Source organism: Octopus bimaculoides, chromosome 20 (genome assembly GCF_001194135.2).
Source record: "Octopus bimaculoides isolate UCB-OBI-ISO-001 chromosome 20, ASM119413v2, whole genome shotgun sequence".
In the NCBI taxonomy this organism is placed as follows: domain Eukaryota; kingdom Metazoa; phylum Mollusca; class Cephalopoda; order Octopoda; family Octopodidae; genus Octopus; species Octopus bimaculoides.
Genome location: NC_069000.1, coordinates 14,200,681 through 14,223,467, shown reverse-complemented (window position 1 = coordinate 14,223,467; position 22,787 = coordinate 14,200,681). Strand labels below are relative to the sequence as shown.

At 35.0% G+C, this 22,787-nt stretch overlaps 1 protein-coding gene across 2 annotated transcripts in view; it reads left to right on the top strand.

The window, feature by feature from the left end:
* The window catches only part of LOC106883431 (SID1 transmembrane family member 1), a 39,359-nt gene that overhangs the window by 6,723 nt on the left and 9,849 nt on the right, over positions 1 to 22,787 (top strand). The window contains exons 2-16 of one of the 2 annotated variants that reach the window (XM_014934440.2): positions 5,149 to 5,270; positions 5,961 to 6,122; positions 6,698 to 6,842; positions 7,655 to 7,738; positions 9,007 to 9,157; positions 9,954 to 10,047; positions 10,435 to 10,478; positions 11,259 to 11,321; positions 15,037 to 15,093; positions 15,521 to 15,663; positions 16,642 to 16,715; positions 19,042 to 19,108; positions 20,133 to 20,281; positions 21,312 to 21,360; positions 22,604 to 22,721. In XM_014934440.2, the coding sequence (XP_014789926.1) occupies positions 5,149 to 5,270; positions 5,961 to 6,122; positions 6,698 to 6,842; positions 7,655 to 7,738; positions 9,007 to 9,157; positions 9,954 to 10,047; positions 10,435 to 10,478; positions 11,259 to 11,321; positions 15,037 to 15,093; positions 15,521 to 15,663; positions 16,642 to 16,715; positions 19,042 to 19,108; positions 20,133 to 20,281; positions 21,312 to 21,360; positions 22,604 to 22,721 (1,522 nt within the window). The remainder of the gene's footprint in view (positions 1 to 5,148; positions 5,271 to 5,960; positions 6,123 to 6,697; positions 6,843 to 7,654; positions 7,739 to 9,006; positions 9,158 to 9,953; positions 10,048 to 10,434; positions 10,479 to 11,258; positions 11,322 to 15,036; positions 15,094 to 15,520; positions 15,664 to 16,641; positions 16,716 to 19,041; positions 19,109 to 20,132; positions 20,282 to 21,311; positions 21,361 to 22,603; positions 22,722 to 22,787) is intronic. The other variant, XM_014934441.2, reaches the window with a different exon arrangement.

Here is a 22,787-nt window from a genome sequence, read left to right as displayed (position 1 = left end):
CACTTTCACACATGCACATGCATGCACACACACACACACACACACACACTTTCACACATGCACATGCATGCACACACACACACACACACACACACACACACACACACACACAGACCCCTAACGCCAGTATAATAGTATAACACAGAATGCTGTGTGTGACTTTTACCTGAAAATGTCCCTTAAGAATGTCAAAATATAAAACAAAACCATGTAGACCTAGAGGCTGACTTCTGACGAAATCGACTTACGACCAGTCAGTCAGAACCAATTGTGGTCTTAAGTCAATGACGACCTATATACTGAGGTAGAACTAATATTTTTGATTTGCTGTTCAGTAATATCTGATGCCATATAAATAGCTATTTCATTGATTGTTCTTACCAAAGAGGAATTTCTTTGTGTTTATTGATTATATTATTTTTGTAATTGGAATCAGAAAATAAATGTCCAGTAATATCTAAGAATATATCCTTCATATATTTTTCTTTGGTAATTTAGGCTTTTTCTCAATTTATAATTTCCTTTGATGCAATTAGCAAAAGTGGTTAATTTGGAGTATTTAACTCTTGAACATTCTGATTACTCTGTCAAATCTATTCACGTTGTTTTGACTTAATCATGCATTATCTGGTAGCTTTGAAATTCCAATGATGTGATCATTTTTTCTTAGAATGACATTGTAAGGTAGGTGTGAGAGGCGGGATCTGGCTGGTTTGAACAGAATAATAGGTGGAATATTTAGGCTGGATACAGCCAGTTTAAAAGCTAAAGGATTTATAAATTTCCTAAAAAATCTTGATTTTATTTATTTATTTTTTTTTCTTCTCTTGGATCTTTATTTTGTGCCCTTCACCTGCTAGATTCTTTCCAGCACCAGAGGAGGAGTGTTTATTTATGAGATGTTTTAGGTTGCGCATGTTCCATCCATCCTTCTCTGCTCATTTAGGTGAGTCATGGGGTTTGAGTCCTCAGGCACCTTCTCCATAGGGTCCTATCAGAAGCAACTGTCATTACACTTTTGGGTTTGATTCCCGAACCTGACCTATTGAGACCATGGATATTACTCTGTCACCTTGTCCATGGTCTACCCCAATGTCACCTGCTGGTTGCGCTTCTTATTTTTGGCAAATGTTTTACAGCATATTATATATAAGCACTGGCATGGATGTGTGGTAAGAAGTTTGCTTCCCAACCACTTGGTTCCAGGTTCAGTCCCACTGTGTGACACTTTGGGCTAGTGTTTACTACTATAGTTTGGGCCAACTGAAGCCTTGTGAGTGGATTCAGTAGATGGAAGCTGAAAGACCCCTGTTGTATATATATATATTTATATATATATATATATATATATATGTATATATGTTTCTCTGTGTGTGTGTCCACCACTTGACAATCAATGTTGGTGTGTTGACATCCCTGTAACGTAGTGGTTCAGCAAAAGAAACTGATAGAATAAGTACCAGGCTTAAAAAAAATAAGTGCTGGGGGTTGATCTATTCCACTAAAATTCTTCAAGGTGATGCCCCAGTATGGCTGTTGTCTAATGACCGAAACAAGTGATAGAATAGAATAACAGAATATTAAACAATGGTAATCAAGTGATTCTTCATTGAAAGCTGACATCTCCATTCCAAGCTCTGTTGAAGTCCTCTTTCCAGCACTAATTTATCTTTTTATTTCTTTGGGGGGGGGGGGATCTGATACAAATAAAAACTCCCTTACTATGATAAATCCATCACTATAAAATTCTTACAGGTATTTTACTCATAACATTTTGCTAAATAATGGTGACAGATAGGGCAACAAGAAAAGCTCAAATGAAGCTGACCATAAGCCCTAGATTACAGAACAGATTGTCTGCAAACGAATCAATTTATTATAATTATCTTATCACAGCTCATGTGCCAGACTGGCACAGCATATTTGAATTTTAAAAAAAGAAAGAATAAGGGCTGTAATAAGGGATTTGTATCTGATCAGCATGTATTCAGGATTGAGTTTCATGTTCTAAGAATTAATATTTTATTGTAATTTAATCCTATAATCTCTATCATTATTAATCTGTACCCTATGTAATACATTTCAGTCCATTATGATAAAATTTCTACCCCTTAATCTCTATCTATTAAAATAATTTTTTTTTAAAACAACAATGTTTATTAACATGCATGAGTTTGTTTTGTTTTCGTTCATATTTTGGAGTAGGAAATTACTCAAGTAAAAAGAAACAAGTGAAAATGAAATAAACCTAAGACCAATGCACATGAAACCAAACAAAACACCTTCACTTAAAAAAATTAAAAAAATAAACAAGGCGCATGAGTGGCTCTGTGGTAAGTAGCTTGCTTACCAACCACATGGTTCCGGGTTCATTCCCACTGTGTGGCTCCTTGGGCAAGTGTCTTCAACTATAGCCTCGGACTGACCAAAGCCTTGTGAGTAGGTGGATTTGGTCGACGGAAAATGAAAGAAGCCTGTCGTATATATATATATATATATATATATATATATATATATATATATATATATATATATATGTGTGTGTGTGTGTGTATGTTTGCATGTCTGTGTTTGTTCCCCTCCACCCAACATTGCTTGACAACCAATGGTGGTGTGTTTATGTCCCCCGTCACTTAGCGGTTCGGCAAAAGAGACCGATAGAATAAGTACTAGGCTTACAACGAATAAGTCCTGGGGTCGATTTGCTTGACTAAAGGCGGTGCTCCAGCATGGCCGCAGTCAAATGACTGAAACAAGTAAAAGAGTAAACGGAAGGAAAACAAGTAGTGCAAGTATTTACATCTGATGAAACTGAACTGACGAAAAAAATTTGCAATAACAAATAAAAGACTGGTTAGAATCCTTAATTGCACTTCAAATAATTCTATGAAAAATTAGCCTCTAAGTGTTTTTTTATGGCAATTCATTTATTCTATTAAATTTTCAAATTATATTATCAAAATGTTTTCTGAGAAAAACCATGTGACCTCTTAAAAAAACAAACCAAAATAAACTAGAAATGGATATCTGAAACTGTTCATCCTGGATGAAAGAACTTGAGTATATATATATATTCTTTTATTTGTTTCAGTCATTTGACTGCAGCCATGCTGGAGTACTGTCGTTAGTCAAACAAATCAACCCCAGGACCTATTCTTTGTAAGCCCAGTACGTATACTATCGGTCTCTGTTGCTGAACTGCGAAGTTATGGGGACACAAACACACCAACATCGGCTGTCAAGTGTGGTGGGTGGGGTTGACAAACATAGACACACAAACCATGTGGTTGATAAGCAAGCTACTTAACACACAGCCACTCCTGTGCCTATTATTGAACTTGACTGGATTGACTTCATGTGATCAACAAAATAGAATGCTTGTCAAAGCACTTCAATTTGAATAGGTATTTCTAAGTATGCTCACATGATTGTATGATGACCAGACCCCAAAATCTACCAGATGAAGAAGGTTGTTAAACTTTTAGTATTTAAACTAGCCATATCTGGCCCAAATATTCCTGTTTTATGTTCCAACTGGCCTGATCCAACCTCTCATACCTACTCAACACTGTCATTCAAAACATAAACAGTCAATATTCATTGAGCTCTGAATATGATGCATGAGTAATTCAAAATAATGTGAATAAATAAGCATTACATTTGACAGTAATCTGGATGCTAATGGATTAAAGCAAATATCAGTAACATAATTGTGTCAATGGTAATAAAGATAGCTAGATGCAATGTGGCCAAATGGTCCAGGAGTTTGTTGTGCAATCACAAAATTCTGGATTTGAACTCATTTCTTGGCATCTTAGGTGAATATTTTATCTCATAGCCTTAGGTTGACCCAAGCTTTGTGGGCAAAAAATGGACTGAAAGCTAGATGTAGTGTGACCAAATGGTTCAGGAGTTTGCCATGCAATCACAAAGTCCTGGATTCAGTCTCCCTGCTTGGCATCTTAGGTGAATGTGTTTTCCCCATAGCCTTGGGTGCAAAAATGAATTGAAAACTAGCTGCAGTGTGGCCAAATGGAGTTTGTTATGCAATGACAAAGTCCTGAATTTGATCTCACTTCTTGTCATCTTAGGTGAATGTTTTATCCCCATAGCCTTAGGTTGACCCAAACCTTGTAGGCGAAAACAGACTAAAAGCTAGATGCAGTATAGCCAAATGGTCCAGGAGTTTACGAAGTTCTGGATTCTATCTCACTGCTTGGCAACTTAGGTGCATTTGTTATTCCATAGCCTTGAGTTGACCCAAACCTTGTAGGCAAAAATGGACTGAAAGCTGCAAAGAGGTTTTTTTTTTTTTGTAGAATTCTTTGATATGCAACTCCTCCTTCTCTCATGTCTCCTTTTCCGTACTTGCATGGGTCAGATAGCATTTGTAGAGGTAGATTTTCTATGGCTGGATGCCTTTCCTGTTGTCAACCCTCAAGGTAAAATTTCTCCATTGCCGCATGTTTTTTATGGAAGACTGGAGACAAATCATACTGCTTGTATGATGGTGATGCTCATTTACAACCATCACATAATGGCAAGCCAAGGCTACACACACACAGCAGGTTTCTTCCAGTTTCCACTTACCAAATCCACTCACAAGACTGATATTTCCCCACGGTTACTTGTTTTTATGGAAAACCGGAGACAAATGATTTTGCTTGAATGGTGGTGATGGTCATTTACAACCATCACATGATGGCAAGACAAAGGTACACACACACACACATGCATACACATACACACACACACACAAATATATACAACAGGCTTCTTCCAGTTTCCACCTACCAAATCCATTCACAAAACACACACTCATAAATATGCACAACAGGCTTCTTCCAGTTTCCACCTATCAAATCCATTCAGAAAACACACACACACACACAAATATACACAACAGGCTCCTATCAGTTTCCACCTACCAAATCCATTCACAAAACAGTGGTCAACCCAGAGTTATAGTAGAAGACACTTGTCCAAGGTACCATGCGTTGGAATTGAACCTGAGACCACATGGTTGGGAAGCAAGCTTTTAAGTCACAGCTACGCCTGTGCTTCTAAGGATTACAACCCATCTCTTGCACTTTTATAGTTGTTGTATTTCAAAATATCACAATTAATTGCCTTCTTTTCTATATTTAGACGAAAGCTCTTCGTGTATCTACTAGCAGCAGATTAGCAGAAGAAAAATATCCAATTATATTTGTTGTTCGCCAACAGGAAGGAGTCATTTCTTGGACAGTTCCATTCTTTTTGGATTTTAAGTAAGTTTTAAAATCTTTAATTATATTCTTTTATTCTTTTATTTGTTTCAGGTTGTTGTTGGCACTCCGTTGCTTTCGACGTCGAGGGTTCCAGTTGATCCGATCAACGGAACAGCCTGCTCGTGAAATTAACGTGCAAGTGGCTGAGCACTCCACAGACACGTGTACCCTTAACGTAGTTCTCGGGGATATTCAGCATGACACAATGTGACAAGGCTGACCCTTTGAATTACAGTCACAACAGAAACAGGAAGTAAGAGTGAGAGAAAGTTGTGGTGAAAGAGTACAGCAGGGTTTGCCACCATCCCCTGCCGGAGCCTCGTGGAGCTTTAGGTGTTTTCGTTCAAGAAATACTCACAATGCCCGGTCTGGGAATCGAAACCGCGATCCTATGACCGCGAGTCCACTGCCCTAACCACTAGGCCATTGCGCCTCCACCTTGTTTCAGGTATTAAGGTATTAAGTATATATATTTGTGTGTTTTGTGTCTTGACACTGTGCAACAATTGTAAAAGCTGTCATACAAGCAGTGCTTTTCGTTTCCAATCATCTGTGAATCTGCCTCAGCAAATTCTGTCCCAACCCATGTAAGCATGGAAAATGAATGTTAAAATGAAGGAGGTTTTGTGGTGACGACGGCAATGACAATGCTGATGCTTTTATTATAACTATATCCAAATATTTTTGCAGATATGAATTCTTTCATGTAAGTCGAACACTCTGTCCACTAGACCAAGAGCATCGTGCAAACATCAGTAAACATCAGAAGATAATTATAGAAGTTTCATCACAGGTCAAAGAGCCATCAGATTTTCTTCTACAAACCTCCATTGTGAAAAATTTTAAACTACAGTAAGTGAATTGCATTTATATTGCTTTATAAATTCTAACTTACCTTAGAAGTTCAAACTTAACTTGGAAATATTGATACTATCTTTGGGTAAGTTAATAGCAATTTTATTTTTGTCTTCCTATTTCAAATTTTCAATGGCATGCTACACAACATAATCAGCACTGATTTTTATCGCATAGTAGAAAATAAATTTTCTAATATTTAACCTTTTAGCATTCAAACTGGTCATATCTGGCCTAAATATTCTACCTGTTTTATACTCAAACTGGCCAGATCAGGCCTCTTACACCTATCCTACAATGTCATTCTAAAGATAAATGATTGCATTATTGAAATCTCAAAGCTACTAGTTAATACATGATTAAATCAAAACAATATGAATAAATAAGCATTTCATTTGACAGAGTAATCTGAATGCTAAAGGTTAATCTATACATGCATGGTAATGAAGCCTTGATTTTAGCATTAAATAGATGAGGGGATAGCTAAGACTGATTTTTAGCTTTTGTTAATGAGAGAGAGAGAGTGAGAGAATGAGGTAGCAAATATCTGACTCCGTTATTATATTTTATAGGCTTGGTGTTGAGAAACAGGTTACAGTCACCCCAGCAGAGCCCATATATTACATGTTTACCTTCCCAGATGACATAGAATCAGTTATTGTAACAGGACTATCAAATGATACCAGCTGTATGACGATATCAATTCAAGATATTAAGGTATGTATCCTAGCTATTATCTTAGCCATTGTAGCCTGTTGTTTCTCTTTGTTACCTGTTGTTTCTCATTGTTACCTGTTGTTTCTCATTGTTACCTGTTGTCTCTCTTTCTCTCTCACACATGTGCGTGCATATATGTATACATGCACACATACACTTATATATTCCATTTCACATACATACATATATATATATTATCTGAAGTGTACAGTATTATATATATCCATCACAACTGATCTTACCAATCAGTTTCGCACTAGGGGTACAATGGAGTGTTAGGTAACAATCTGATTATATAACCTTATGCTCATCAGAGGTAGCTGATATGGAATGAAATATGGCTCAGTCCAGTGTAATGAGCATTGTCTTCCTAACTGAAAAAAAAAAAAAAAAAGGTCTTCTACTTACCCAAGATGCTTCTTGAGGGATTGAATTTGAAACCATATGGTTGAGACATGAATTTCTTAAGCACGAAGCCCTGAAATCATTACATTACATACTATTCATTATACACTTAACATTATTGAGAAGTAAACTATGATCTTTGTGTAACTTACTAAATTAACATTAATTAAATTTTATTTTGAAACACATTGTTGTCATTATTAATTTTCTTTAAGGTGGTGAACTGGCAGAATCGTTAGCATGCCAGGCAAAATGCTTAGCAACATTTTGTCTGTCTTTACGTTCTGAGTTTAAATTCTACTGAGGTCGACTTTGCCTTTCATCCTTTGGTAAATTAAGTACCAAAATTTTAGGCCTTGTGCCCATAGTAGAAAGGATTATTAATTTTCTTTGTTTTCCTTTTGTAGTGTCCAATTTATGATCTGGACAGGAACATCCGTTTCCATGGTATATTTCAAACAATGAGCAAAGAGTCTGCTATTGTAGTCCAGGTAAGATATCTCCATGCTTGTGTTAATATTTTGCCTTTAATTAATTTTGAATTTTAATTTTCATAAAAAGCATTGGCACGGGTGCTGGTGCCATGTAAAAGGCACTGGTGCTGGTACCGCCTAAAAAGCACTGGTGATGGTGCCACATAAAAAAAGCACCCAGTGCACTCTGTGGAGTGGTTAGTCTTAGGAAGGGCATTGAGCTATAGAAACCAAGCCAAAACAGACTATGGAACCTGGTGTGGCCCCAGGCCTTACCAGTTCCTGTCAAGCTGTCCCACCCATACCACCATGGAAAACAAACATTAAATGTTGCTGCTGTTGTTGTTGCTGCTGCTGCTGATTTTGAGTTAAGCATAGAAAGGAAAAAAAAGAAAACCATTGTTTTTTTTAAATATTATTTTGTCTTATCATAAAGTGGTGAGCTGGAAGCATTGCTTAGTGCATTGGTAGAGATGCTTAGCAGTATTTCTTCTAGCTCTTTACATTCTGAGTTCAAGTCCCCTCAAGGTTAACTTTACTTCTTGCTCTTTTAAAGTTGATACAATAAAGTCAGGTACTGGTTTAAACCAGTCATATCTATCTTCTTACACCTACCCTACAATGTCATTCTCATGATAAACAATCACATCATCGAAATCTTGGAGCTACAAGATAAACCATGATTAACCCAAAACAATGTGAATTAACAAGCATTACATTTGACAGAGTCAAAGCACGTGGGTTTGTGGTTAAGGTAGTCAGTTAGTCATATGTAATCATATGGTTGTGTGTTTGATTCCTGGCAGTACATTGTGTGCTTGAGCAAGACACTTTATTTCATGTTGCTCTAGTTCACTCAGTTGGCAAAAATGAGTAGGACCTGTATTTCAAAGGGCCAGTCTTGTCACACTGAATCTTCCTGAGAACTATGTTAAGGGTATATGTGTCTGTGGAGTGCTCAGCCACTTCTACATTAATTTAATGAGCAGGCTGTTCTGGTGATTGGATCAACTGGAATCCTCATCGTTGTAACCAATGGAGTGCCTGTTACATGTGACAGAATATTCTGAATGCTATTGGGTTAAAGAATATTCTGAATGCTATTGGGTTAAATTAAAACCGTCATCAAAATTTCATGTTAATTTATGTTCCAAACACTAATTTGATTATGGTAAGGTTATTCTTCATTATTTTCAAAATTATTGAAACAAAGGCACTGTTTTTCAAAAGAAATTTGATTACTAAAGAATTAAAGAACTGATCTTCAAAATTTTTGTTTATTGCAGAAAAATCTTTACAGTCAGAATGCTTTCTATGTTGTGTTGGTTTTAATGCTGAATAATTTAAAATGTTCTGCTTCTGATTCTGAGAAAGTGTTCCCGATGGGATCAGTTCGGACAAAAGATTTGACAATACTAGTCAAGGAAACAATATCAGGTAAGAGGGTATTGTAGTTTGCTGGAAGCATTGTGTATTGTTTGTGAATGTAACGTGTCTGGAATGGTACAATAATGCAGAGTAGACTATAATGATTGTTATAAATAATTTAATTATTCATAGTCTAATATAATATTTTGGAATATTAAAATTCCTTCTTCAGATATTGCTAGAAATTAATGAAGTCTCTGTTATAGTCAGTTTTCCAACGGTTATTGAAATTTGTTGGAAGCATCCCTGTAGTGGTCTCGGATGCACATATAATACATAACTTGGAAGCAGCACTGCGGATATGCCAACACACAGGAGCTCGAGACATGACCACCCTCACGTGCTTCTCATGAGGAATTCTGGAAGGTGCTTTGTGAGACCACTGCAGGGACGCTTCTGACAAATTTCTTTTACTATTATATGCAGAGTATTAATCTTTTACATAATATACCAAGCGTATTTATTTTCTACCCAAAACAAAATGGTGAGTTGGCAGACAAAAGCTAAGTGGTATTTCTTTCATGTTTTTCATTCGTAGTTTGAATTCCACTTAGGTCCCTGTTGCCTTTCATCCTTTCAGGGGTAACAGAATAAATACCAGTTGAGCACTGGGGTCGATGTAATTGACTAACCCCCTCCTATTAGAATTGTTGACCTTATGCCCAAATTGGAAATCATTAAGTACTCAGAATAATTAACTTAGAATATTTTGTTTAAACTCTTTGAATTGTAATGTCATTTTTATAAATTAATTCTTAGTTTACATTATCATTTACTGTTTTTTTTTTCGTTTTTTTTTCTTTAGTTGCACACTACTCCAGGGCTATTATCGCATCTGTTGGACTTTTCCTTAGTTTTTACATTGTTGCTGGTCTTGCATTGTTAATATATAACAAATGGTAAGAATAGATATTTTTTTCTCTTTATTAAATTGCACTAAATATTAAAGTTGTCCTTTTAGAGTTGATAAATTAAAAGTACCAGCCCAGGGTAGCAGGTTGGTAAAATTGTTAAAGTTGGATGGAATACCTTGTGGTGTTTGTTCTGGTGGGATCTGAACTCAGAACATAAGGAGACAGAAGAAATACTGCAAGGCATTTCATTTGAGTTTGTTACGATTCTGTCTATCCATTGATTGGATCAACTGGAACCCTCATTATCATAATTGATAGAATGCAGCTCGTTTACATTCAATTTTTCATACTACTTTTAATAATATGAAATGTCTTTTAAAATCTTGGTCTTCATTTCTGAATGTTTCTGGTTTTCTTTTTTTTTTTTTTCAGTGGTAAAAAACCTCAATTCCCAGAAATAAGTGAATTAGAACGAGGTATTTATCCATTTTGATAGTCATTTTATAATTTTATTAAAGTGTTTTGGAAAGTTCTCTTGTAATGTAATGAATTATCTTGTTTACTGAGCAAAACGTTTTGCTACAAGACAATCATTTTGTAGAAATTTTCAAAACTGTTATACTTATCTATAGAATAATAATATTAACAAACCCTGATAAACTACAATATATTCATTTATATTTTTATATATTACAATGTTGTATGTATTTTATTCTTCTTGTGAGCTGGCAGAATTGTTTAGGTCAGACAAAATGCTTAGTGGTGTCATATCTTCCAGCTCTTTATGTTCTCAGTTCAAATTCTGATCAGGTCAGCTTTGACTTCCATCCTTTTGGGGGGTTGTTAAAATAACAATCAGTCGAGCACTGGGTTGATATAATCAACTTACCCCTTCCCTCTAAAAAAAATTTCCATCTTTGTGTCAAAATTTGAAATTATTATTATTAGCAGAATTGTTTGTATTGGGCAAAATGCTTAACTGCATTACATTTTCAGTTCAGTTCTGTACAGGTCGACCTTGCCTTTTATCCTTTTGTGAGGGGGGGGGGGGTCAATAAAATCAGCACCAGTTTAGCACTGGGCTGATATAATCAACTTCCCCTTTCCCCTCTAAAAGAATTGCTGGCCTTGTATCAAAATTTGAAACCCTTATTATTATTATAGAAATTTATGTAGCAAAATTTATTGTTGTGTCTTTTAATCTTTTTATTACCTACTTTTCATAGTGTTTACTATAAATGTCTTTCCTCTCCTAGAGAGATTTTTGTGGGGTGCTGCTGGCTTGATTCCATCAGATTCCGATTCTGATGAGAAAAGTGGTAACTATATTGGATTTAATTGTAGCATTAGTACTTTATGTGTATGTGTTTGTGTGCTTTTACTAAAAAAAACAATGTTCAGTATTTGCTCTGTAAACCACAGATATATTGTGCAATAGTTATAGTTTCTTTTATATGTTTGGCATATTGCTTAATTTGTTCTTAAATATTTCTCACTCCAATTTAGTAATTTTTAAAAATTTATTACCCTTTCAATTTCATCTTCCCAGAAGCTATTTTACATCCATTTGCTAGCCTACGAGGATGTATTATTTTTTTCTTTTTTTCTTTTCTGTAAATTTTTATATTTCTGTACTAATGGGTCAGTTAGCTTTTGTAGTTGAATATCTTTCATGCTACAACTCTTAACTGTCAGTCAGGAAGATAAGCAAACAGAGTTATGTAACAATGCAATCATCATCATCATCATCATCATTATCGTTTAATGTCTGCTTTCCATGCTAGCATGGGTTGGACAATTTGACTGAGGACTGGTGAACCAGATGGCTACACCAGGCTCCAATCTGATTTGGCAGACTTTCTACAGCTGGATGCCCTTCCTAACGCCAACCACTCCGAGAGTGTAGTGGGTGCTTTTACGTGTCACCGGCAAGTACAGTAGTAAAAAGAAATCTTATGACCTTTATGCTCCAGTAGTTGAATCTCAGAGACATTGTTCCTTGCAAATACTATCAATATCAATCAGAATTTTCCTACATCTTATATTCAGTTTCTGAATATAAAAAAAAAGACCATCCAAAAGAAGACCATCCAACTGATTAACGATGATGCATTCACTAATAGACTATAAACTCTGGCCCACTTGTATCACTGCTACAATGACTGTTGCTCCTTTGATGCAGCCAGTTGTGTACCACCTCCACCCAGCCGACCAATATACCCATCTCTCCTACAATATCTCACTTTGCTCCCCCTCTCTCTGTCCATCCACCCTTTTCACACTAATCAGTTACTTTATACCATCCTTCCTCCTCAGAGCATTAATCCTCTGGAATCCCTCCCCCTATCATTAATATTGAATTATTGATGGTCATATTGAACGTAAACTGTATTGATCTCACCAGTCTTGGGAGCCCTATGAAAGTTGAATTCATTGAATGGCCCTTTTGACTATGCCACAGAAAAAGAAAAAAGCAAAAGATAAAATGCATTTAATTTAAAATTAGGGAATTTCTCATAGTATTGCTTGCATGAAGTTTATTAAAAAAAATCTCTAATTTGCATGTCAAGTAGTATATCAAATTAATAGCATGTTGTGTTTTTGCATGTTCTTTAACTAAAAATTATGCACTGTGTCAACAATAAAGAAGTAGAAAATTTTAAATATTAAAAAAAAAAACCTAAAAAAAAAAAAGAAAGAAAACCAACAGACAGTACAGTTATTAATCTTAAATTACTGTTTGGACTAAATAGTGTGATTAGAGATTTTTGCATCTCTTGAACATGAATTTCTTGAATTTAGAATTTATGAATGGCATTGGTAGATTTATGCCAGTTTGTTAATGGAAACTCAAAGGAAAATACCATTGAGCAGATTTTTCTCAAGTGCGACTCGTGGAGTGTCTTTCGATTGCTAATTTCTTCTCTTTGGTCACAGACCTTACAAACAATTGCAGTGCCAATGAAACTGATGAATTTCCCAGATCAAGATACATAAAAATGTAATTTATGCCTTGCTCTTCATTCCCTACTATCATCCTACTTTTCAATGTTAATAGCATTTCTGCTCTTTTCAGGGCTTTAGGATTTCACTGTGACCTTGATGGGATGGCTGATGGGTTCTATACCTTGCCAAGGGGCAGGGTGTGATTTTGTCTGGGATTTCTTATTGAGCATACACAGCTAACTTGTATATCTACAGGCCATCCCCACTATCTGTAAACTGTTGGCCCAGTGGTTGGGAGTTATCACCACAACACCATTCTCAAGTGCAATATAAACAATTTCCATTGAATGCTTCTTTCGTATTGTGTGATGCTTTGGAGGCGCAATGGCCCAGTGGTTAGGGCAGCGGACTTGCGGTCATAGGATCGCGGTTTCGATTCCCAGACCGGGCGTTGTGAGTGTTTATTGAGCAAAAACACCTAAAAGCTCCACGAGGCTCCGGCAGGGGATGGTGGCGAACCCTGCTGTACTCTTTCACCACAACTTTCTCTCACTCTTACTTCCTGTTTCTGTTGTGCCTGTAGTTTCAAAGGGTCAGCCTTGTCACACTGTGTCATGCTGAATATCCCCCGAGAACTACGTTAAGGATACACGTGTCTGTGGAGTGCTCAGCCACTTGCACGTTAATTTCACGAGCAGGCTGTTCCGTTGATTGGATCAACTGGAACCCTCGACATCGTAAGCGACGGAGTGCCAACAACAACATTGTGTGATGCTAATAAGTTTGTTGTGTTGAAAATAATTGTCATGTACAGATCTGTGTATGCTTTGTAAAGGTGAACAGTTTTAATCTATTCAAACTTTTTGACACAGCATGATAATAAAGACAATGTTTGGTACTTTGTAACCTTCTATTTATCGTTGATTTTTAAAAGGCTATTAGTTGCTACTCACTGTTGCATAATATTCAGAAATCGTGAAATTTACTCACTTTACCTTCCCGTTATATAAAATCGAATATTTACTAAGTATGTACATCAAATTGATTACTTGCTTCCATTAAACGTCTTATTTTCAGTATATATAGCATGTTTATACTGTAGCTATGGTAATTTACTATAGAGATTATATTATATTTAATGATATTGACATTATTAATATACTGATTCTAGTGGTTGAAAAAGAAAGTATTTGATTACTGATCAATACATTTTAATTGATTTTTATGGTAAACCGAGTCAGCTGATTTGCTGTATAATTTCAAGAGTCAAAATTTCTTTTTACATACTATATTCCAATTCTTATGTGGGTATCTTTCAAACCAGGAACATATTCCAAATTTCCATTTAGAGATAGGTGCAACATGGCTCTGTGGTTGAAGAGCTTTGCTTCTCAACCATATGTTTGTGAAAATGTCTTCTACTATAGCCTTGGGATAACCAATTCCTTCTACGTGGAGTTGGTAGATGGAAATTGAAAAAAATCTACAGTGCGCATATTTATGTGTGTGTGTGTGTGTGTGTGTGTGTGCACCCTTCTATTGACATCATGTGATAATTGTAAAAGAGAATTACTGTTAGACAAACAAAATAATACTTGAAGTCTTGGTTTTGTGGGATGATCATTTTTGTCTTGGAGAAAATTCTAATCTTCTTCAGGACACAATTTAATAATACAATTGATATTAAATTTTGCTCAGAAGGTGGCGAGCTGGCAAAATCATTAGCACACTGAACAAAATGTTGATCTGCATTTTGTTCGTCTGTATGGTCTGAGTTCAAATTCTGCCAAGGCTGTCGTTGTCTTTCATCCTTTCGGGGTCAATAAAATAGTATCAGTCGATCATTGGGGTCAATGTAATTGACTTAACCAACCCCCAAAATTGCTGGCCTTGTGCCAAAATTTGAAACTAATATTAAATTTTGTTCCACTGAAATTGAAAGTTATATTACCATGTTCAGTAAAAAGTTGAAATATTTTCAGAATAAAATTTATTGGATTTTTTGGAAATTAAATACATTTTTTTACTCTACCATGATGTGAAATTATATTTTAAAGACATTTTAAAAATTTGATAATATTTTTTCAGCATTACCACAAGGTTATCAAACTCAGAGATATGGCAGTATCAATGAAAGACGGAATGGTAAGTAGAATGCATTGTTTCAAGTTAATAATAATAACTAAAATAATTAGAAAAAAATCTATCTTTGTAATTGACTTGTAAGATGGAGTGATGCTAACTAAAATTCTGTTCTTGAGCTGAAAGAGAAAAATGAAATGGTTTAAGGAGAAAGCAAGAAAATGATATTTTGAGCTTGTTTGTACAGATAATTTGGTTGTAATGTTATGATAGAAAGACACAGATATTAGTTGGATTATCACAAAAACTAATTTGATTATTAAGAATTATCCTTTAACTCTTTTGTTAACATATTTCTGTTGAAATACAGCCTTTGTATTTTCAATTAATTAAAAAAATAATGAAGTTAAACCAAAATAACTTTGTCATCATTAAGCTGATGTTTGGAACATAAATTAACATGAAATTTAAAATCCTTCTACTTTCATAGACAACGTGTCAGCGCCTCTTTTGAATCCCATGTCTCCTAGTGCCACTACAGAAGATACTTCATCCGTCAACTCCTCATTAGACACAGAAGATATTGATTTTCTGAATGATGCAGAAGAAGAAAAAGATGTTTTCAGAACAAAGGTGATGCTTGTTTATTACATGAAACTCAAGTGTTATGAGCACCAATTTGAGACTGAACAGAGAAACTGATTCACTGAAAGAACTCAGATGTCATAGTGTGGTCTCCTGGGAACCCTGAATGTTGCCACTGGGAGAGTGCATTACAATATGGCCATGGGATTGCACCTAAAAAGTTCCCCTCCAACGCATAAGTCTGGGCAAGGTTGTTTTATGGAAGACCAGTAGTTGCCCATGCATACCAGTCTCCCCTCTCCATACCACTGATGTTATTCAAGGGAAAGGCAAAAGCTGATTACAACTTGGCATCAGTGACATTGCAACTTATTTCTACTGCTGAGTGAACTGGAGCAATGTGAAATAAAGTATCTTGCTCAAGAACACAACATACAGCCCAGTCTGGGAATTGAACTCATTTCCTTGTGATTGTGAGCCTGATGCCCTAACCGGTTTTAAAGTGGAAGAAATGTGGGAATGGTATCTAATTTGTGAAGATGAAACAGTCTGTTGTTCATAATGTTGCACTCCTGATCATAGGATTGTGGTTTCAATTCCTGAACTAGGTGATGCATTGTGTTCTTGAGCAAAGCACTTCATTTCACACTGCTTCAGTCTACTCAGCTGAAAATGAGTTCCAACAATAGTTGGGAAGTTAACCCTCCAATGGACTGGTGTCCTATCCAGAGGGAAGTATTGTAATCTCAGTCACTTATATGCCACAGAAACTAGGTTTAAGCTCTGACCTTATGGATCCTAAAACCCCTGACAGACCCAGTACCAGGTGCTCTATTAATTTGGTTACTTGGTAACTGACAGATATGTAGTTCCAGTCTATTCAGTCAGCCTTTTTTCTCTTTTCATTTTTAAACTGGTGCTTGTAATGTCTGATATCATTGTGTTTGCTACATTATTACATTTTCTATCACATATTATGTGGTATATTTGAAATATAAATATTTCCTGTCATTGTTTTAATTTCAGACAGCATTATTTGTGTCTGACTTATCTCGTAAAGGGCGGAAAAAACTGGAAAAATATGGGAAAGTGTACAACTGGTAAGAGTGCATTTATTTTTACAACTATAAATATTTGTAATGGCTTCATGTCTAAGAAGTTCAATTTGGAACCATGTGGTTAGGAGTTTGGTGCCATTGTCTGGACGCTGTTGGCTGAAGTCTTGTAGTAGCGAACTAATATCTTGTAAGTGAAGGCTGTTGTCTTGTACTAAAAGCTGTGAGTAAACCAATACCTTGTGAGTGAAATTGGTAGATGGAAAGTAAAGAAACCCTTTGTTATGACGTGGGTATCCATGTCTGGTGTAAAACGGTATTACACAAATAAATAATTGGTTGGGGTTATCTAAAAATAACCTATTGCAGAAATATGTTAACACAGAACGCACTCTGTACTACTCGTATGTAGGTATGGTACTCAGTATTCACTGTTCAACTACCAACTGTTAAACCAACACACATTGAACAAACACGGTTAACCAACACGGTCGTGCTAACACCATCAACTACCCCCTTGATAGTTCACTCAGTTCTTGTTTATTGTAATTGGATAGTCCACCTTCAGTCACATGGGGGCGTTCGAGATTCTCCCATAACACCCTTGTATATATATATATATATATATATATATATATATGTGTGTGTGTGTTTGTGTAAGTGAGTTCATATCTCCCCTTGTCTTCATACGTGTTAACTGATTGTGAACATAAGCTTCACTGTTCACACAGACAGCGGTCTTTGCTTGCAGTCCATCACAAAAGCATATCTGAACTTCTTGAAATGTTGCAAGATCTTTGCAAAGAAAAAAAAAAGAAAGAAAAAAAGTATACATATACACACACATACATATATATATATATATATATATATATATATATCTTTTATAAGTAATATTCTAAAAGAATATATAACTGAACTTATAATGAGTGCTCAATTATTTTGAGCAAATAAATGTGTATATATGTGTTTTTATATTATTAATAAATTCATGAACTTATCAATAATATACTCAGGAAATCAATATTTAATATTTCGAAAGATATACATCCAATATGACACGGCAACATAATAAATTTAAAATTTAAAATATAAATATACGAAATATAAATATCAATATGTATAAAAATCTGAATGTAGATAAATATACGTGTGAATATAAATGCGTATAAAAATTTATGCGTAATTAAGCATGAATATTGTAAAGTCTAAAATATAAAATATAAAAGAACCTAAAATTTAAAGAGTTATATATATATATATATGTATATGTATATATACATACATACATACAGTGGGCTTCTTTCAGTTTCCGTCTACCAAATCCACTCACAAGGCTTTGGTTGGCCCGAGGCTATAGTAGAAGACACTTGCCCAAGGTGCCACGCAGTGGGACTGAACCCGGAACCATGCGGTTCGTAAGCAAGCTACTTACCACACAGCCACTCCTACGCCTATTATTCAAATGGTGTAATTTGTTTCCAGTTCTCTTTGTAAAAATGTCCGTGATTTTTGTTGCAGAGAAGTCTATCATGAGGCCCAAAAAATCAATATAGTTTTACCAGGCAAATGATCATAAAACGTTTGTTGTTGTTTAGATCTCACAGATGTGGCCTTCTACTGGTTTTGCTTGTTTCTAAAAGTATTTCTCCAGAACTTTGGTTGTTATTTGTTGCAAATATTTACAAACATAAAAAGATACAGAAGCAAGCTGTAGATTAGGTGAAGAACTCACAAATACTACAAATTATTAGTTAAACAAAATTGCTGCTACTTTTCAACATCGAGAGGTCACAGCTCAAATATTATGGACGCTTGATTAGAATATTGATTTCAAATTTTGGCACAAGGCCGGCAATTTTGGGAGGTAGGGTAAGTTGATAACATTGACCCCAGTGCTTAACTGGTACTTATTTTATTGACCCTGAAAAGGTGAAAGGCTAAGTTAGAATTTGAACTCAGAACATAAAGACAGAGAAAATACCATTAAGCATCTTGTCTAGCATGATCACGATTCTGCTAGCTTGCTGTCTTCATTTGATTAGAATATTACAAGAAAGAAATGCAAGACAAATTCTTCAAACTGAGCCAACTGGCAGAGGACCTAGGGGTAGATCAAGAATGAGATGGTTGGAAAATATCCATAGTCTCAGTTGGTCATGGTTGGGAAATATCCATAGTCTCAGTTGGTCATGCTTGGGAAAACCAGCCGGAAAATGTTATGATGGGATCCCATGGGAGAGGTACCTGAGGATTTTATCCCCATGACCCTCCCAAAAACAGGGGGTGGAGAGAATGGGTGGATGGATGGATGTTATTAAAAATAGGCAAAAATTGTTTGAATGATAACATTCTTCACTATTTGTTTCAGGAATCTTTGGACAATTGTTATATTTTATGGACTTCCAGTGATCCAGTTAGTCATAACATATCAAAAAGTATGTATGAAGCAATCTCGTGAAAACAATTGTCGTGATTATTTATTGTATAATGTTCACAACCCTTTGAAATTCAATTTTTTTTGCCTAAATTTAATTTTTTTTTCCTTTTGTCACCATACCGTGGAAATTCATTATCCATGATGGATTTAGCAAAATAATTAACTTCTCCATTATTAACCTGGTGTTTGGGACATAGCTCAATATAATTCTTTCATAAAATTATAATAAAAGGCTTAAATTTAAATACTTCAAAATGATTAGTTTCATATCACAGAACTGGGGTGGCCCCAAGTGGTTGGTATCAAAAAGTTAACACATGTAGTAACTATTCAAGCTAGTAGATCAATGGTATGTAACCTTAGAGTTTAACATGTTAACTGCCACATGTACCAGTGGTGGTTCATTGCAAACTCCATACTAGGCTTGAAGGCCCTGAAAAGATCTAGGGATGCTACTTCCTCCTTAACCTTTTAGAAAGAAAAATAACATAGGCACAGGTGTGGCTATGTGGTAAGAAGCTTGCTTCCTGACCACATGGTTCTGGGTTCAGTCCCACTGCATGGCACCTTGGGCAAGTGTCTTCTACTATAACCTCAGGCCGACCAAAGCCTTGTGAGTGGATTTGGTAGATGGAAACTGAAAGATGCTCATCGTATATATATATATATATATATATATATACACACACACGATAGGCTTCTTTCAGTTTCTGTCTATGAAATCCACTCACAAGGTGCCACGCAGTAGGACTGAACCTGGAACCATGTGGTTGGGAAGTAAGCTTCTTACCACACAGCCACTCCTGTGGCCTATTTTATCTTTCTTCTCCTCCCTGTCTCTCTTTCATTAGCAGCTTATGTCCTCCCTTTCTTTTCTCTCTCTAGCATCTTTTATTCTGTCATCTTGCTATTTTCCCTCATCCTTCTCTCTTTCTCTCTCATACACTCTTTTTTTTATATATATATATATATATTTTGTTGACTGAAAGTGAATTATATACTTTTTTTCTTCTTTGATTTAGGTTCTTAATGTAACAGGAAATGAAGACACTTGTTACTATAACTTCAAGTGTGCAATGCCTTATAAAGTTCTAAGTTCATTTAATAATGTCTTCAGCAATATCGGTTACATTTTACTTGGAATCTTATTCTTACTTCTTGTTTGGCGCAGGTAAGTAACTTTGTATTGACTAAGATTTTTTTCTCTGACATTTTCAAACTTAATGAGATATGTTACTAATAGGATCTCAGGTAAAACTGATGGAAAATTAAACCCTTATGCAAGATTTATTTATCAATTTTGTGAGCAGCCAAGAACTGAAGACTTTTGGTTTCTTTAACTTTACTGATAATAACAAGCAACAGGAGTAAATGATATTACAGTAATTAGATCTCCAAATAGTTGGAAGATATTCAGGGAATAGATTACTTCTATTGGCAGCAAAAATATTTTCACGTGGCATCCGATAGTCAATAAACAGGGTCTACAGAAATTGAGGAGAAACAAGTTGTGTATAGTAAATTGTATATTGCAGTGTATACTTGATCACAAGACTGAGCTGAAAAAAAATGACCAGGAAATTGATTGGTTAATGAAGCTGCATTGACCAATGTATGTAAGGAAAACAGTTATTGTGGTAGGAACTTTTGATGGATGTTGCAAGGTAAATGAAAATGATCTTTGAAGGTTAGTGCCCACTGATGATATCATTGCATGGCAAAATGGATATTAAAATGATAAAGAAGATAATTTGTATATAATTACATATTGATATTTGACATCTTATATTTTCTTTACTGGCTTGTGTAATGTAAATATCTCTGTATATGAAATGACAAGGCACAAGTTTCTTTTCTTCTTTACTGGTTTTACTTCCTGTCATGCTATATTTTGTGACTGTGTTGAGAATGATGGAAAGAAAAAAAAGAAAGGTGATTATAAAGAAAGGTGGATTAGTTAGATAACTCGATATATGGAAGGTTGACAAAGTGAGTAAGAGAGAGGGAGAGAAAGAGAGAACAATTAAGCTGAAATGGATCGAAAAATGTTGTCTTTGACCAGTACAATGGTAGTTTTAATATATATATTTCAGAAATAAAATAATTGTAACTCATGTAGTAATAACAGAATAAGATAATAAGCAGTATGTTGTATGAACACTTATGATAGAAATAATTAAGTAATGATTCCATATTTACAGGGATTTGATACACAGAGAAATAGTAAAGAAGTATGGAAAAGCTGAAGAGGTAACATTTTATCATATCTCTACATCATTTTGTTATAAATTCATGCATTTTATTTTTTGATGTTAATATCCTTTTATATTGTTTGACAGTTAGATCAGCCGATATTCCTGTCACAAAATACAATAACTGTTATAGTTGATGCTGTTTCTAGAATGAAACAGACACAAATATGAAAATTCAGCCTGATTTGAAGAATCCTAAATTAAAATTAAGTTTAGATTTTTTTATGTTTATGAAGGAACATGGGCTAGTGGTTAGAGTATTGGGCTCATAAGCATTAGGTTGTGGGTTCAGTTCTCAGATTGGGCAGTGTGCTATATCTTTCATTTCATGTTGCTCCAGTATACTCAACTGAAAATAAGTGTCAGTGGCACCAAGGGGATAACTTTCTGACAGACTAGTAGCTTGTCCAGGAGCAGAGAATTTTGTTCCTTCTGTCTGAACACTTTGAATATCTGGATTAACCTGTAAGCTTGAGGTAGACCTAGTTTCTTATCAGAATAACATTCAGATACAAAACCTTTCTGTTAATATCGCAATCTCATAACCTGAAGTGATTTAGTTTTAATCTAACCATTCCTAAAGACAAATATTTTTAGCACAATTCAGTATTGCATAATACTTTTCTCCTTAATTAAGTTACTCAGTTTAATAACACTGTGTAACAAAATTTTTTTTTTTTTTTTCCTGTCTTTGGTCAGTAAGTGTTGTTTTCTATTTGCTTCTATCTAAAAATCAAAGGAAATGACTACTATTCCCTTCAACCTTTGTGTTTGTAATCTGGACATCAATGTTTTGAAATTGACTTATTTTCCATTACATTTCAGATAGATTCAGCACTGAGTTGCTGAAGCAGAAATATCATGCTTGTCAGTTGCTTCACCTTAACCACTTGAACATGTCCCTTAGTGGCTGACAATATGTACATCTCTGATCATGAGCAGGAGTAGTTGGGGAGCATCATAGTGATGTGCTAAGAAGGATTCTTTGGGGTTTGAATAACTGTAAAAATTGCAAAATTTGACGGAAATATTAGCCACTTTTTATACTTTCTAGGGATAAGCAAATAGGAAATAACAGTTGCTACCCAAGGACAAAAATCATGTTACACAATGTAATAGTTCAGTTTTATAATTGAATATGATTGAATGTTGTTTTCTTTTGTATCAAAGAAAATGGTAACTTTTCTTGATTGAGAATTTAGATTGTCTAAAAATAATTTCTTGTTTTCACTCTGTTGCAGTTGTATGGTATTCCTCAACCATATGGTTTATTTTATGCCATGGGCTTAGGTCTCTGCATGGAAGGGGTCATGAGTGCTTGTTATCATGTATGTCCAACTTATTCAAACTTCCAATTTGGTAGGTATTATTTATATCAATTATTGTTTTTTTATTAATTATATATATATATATATATATATATAT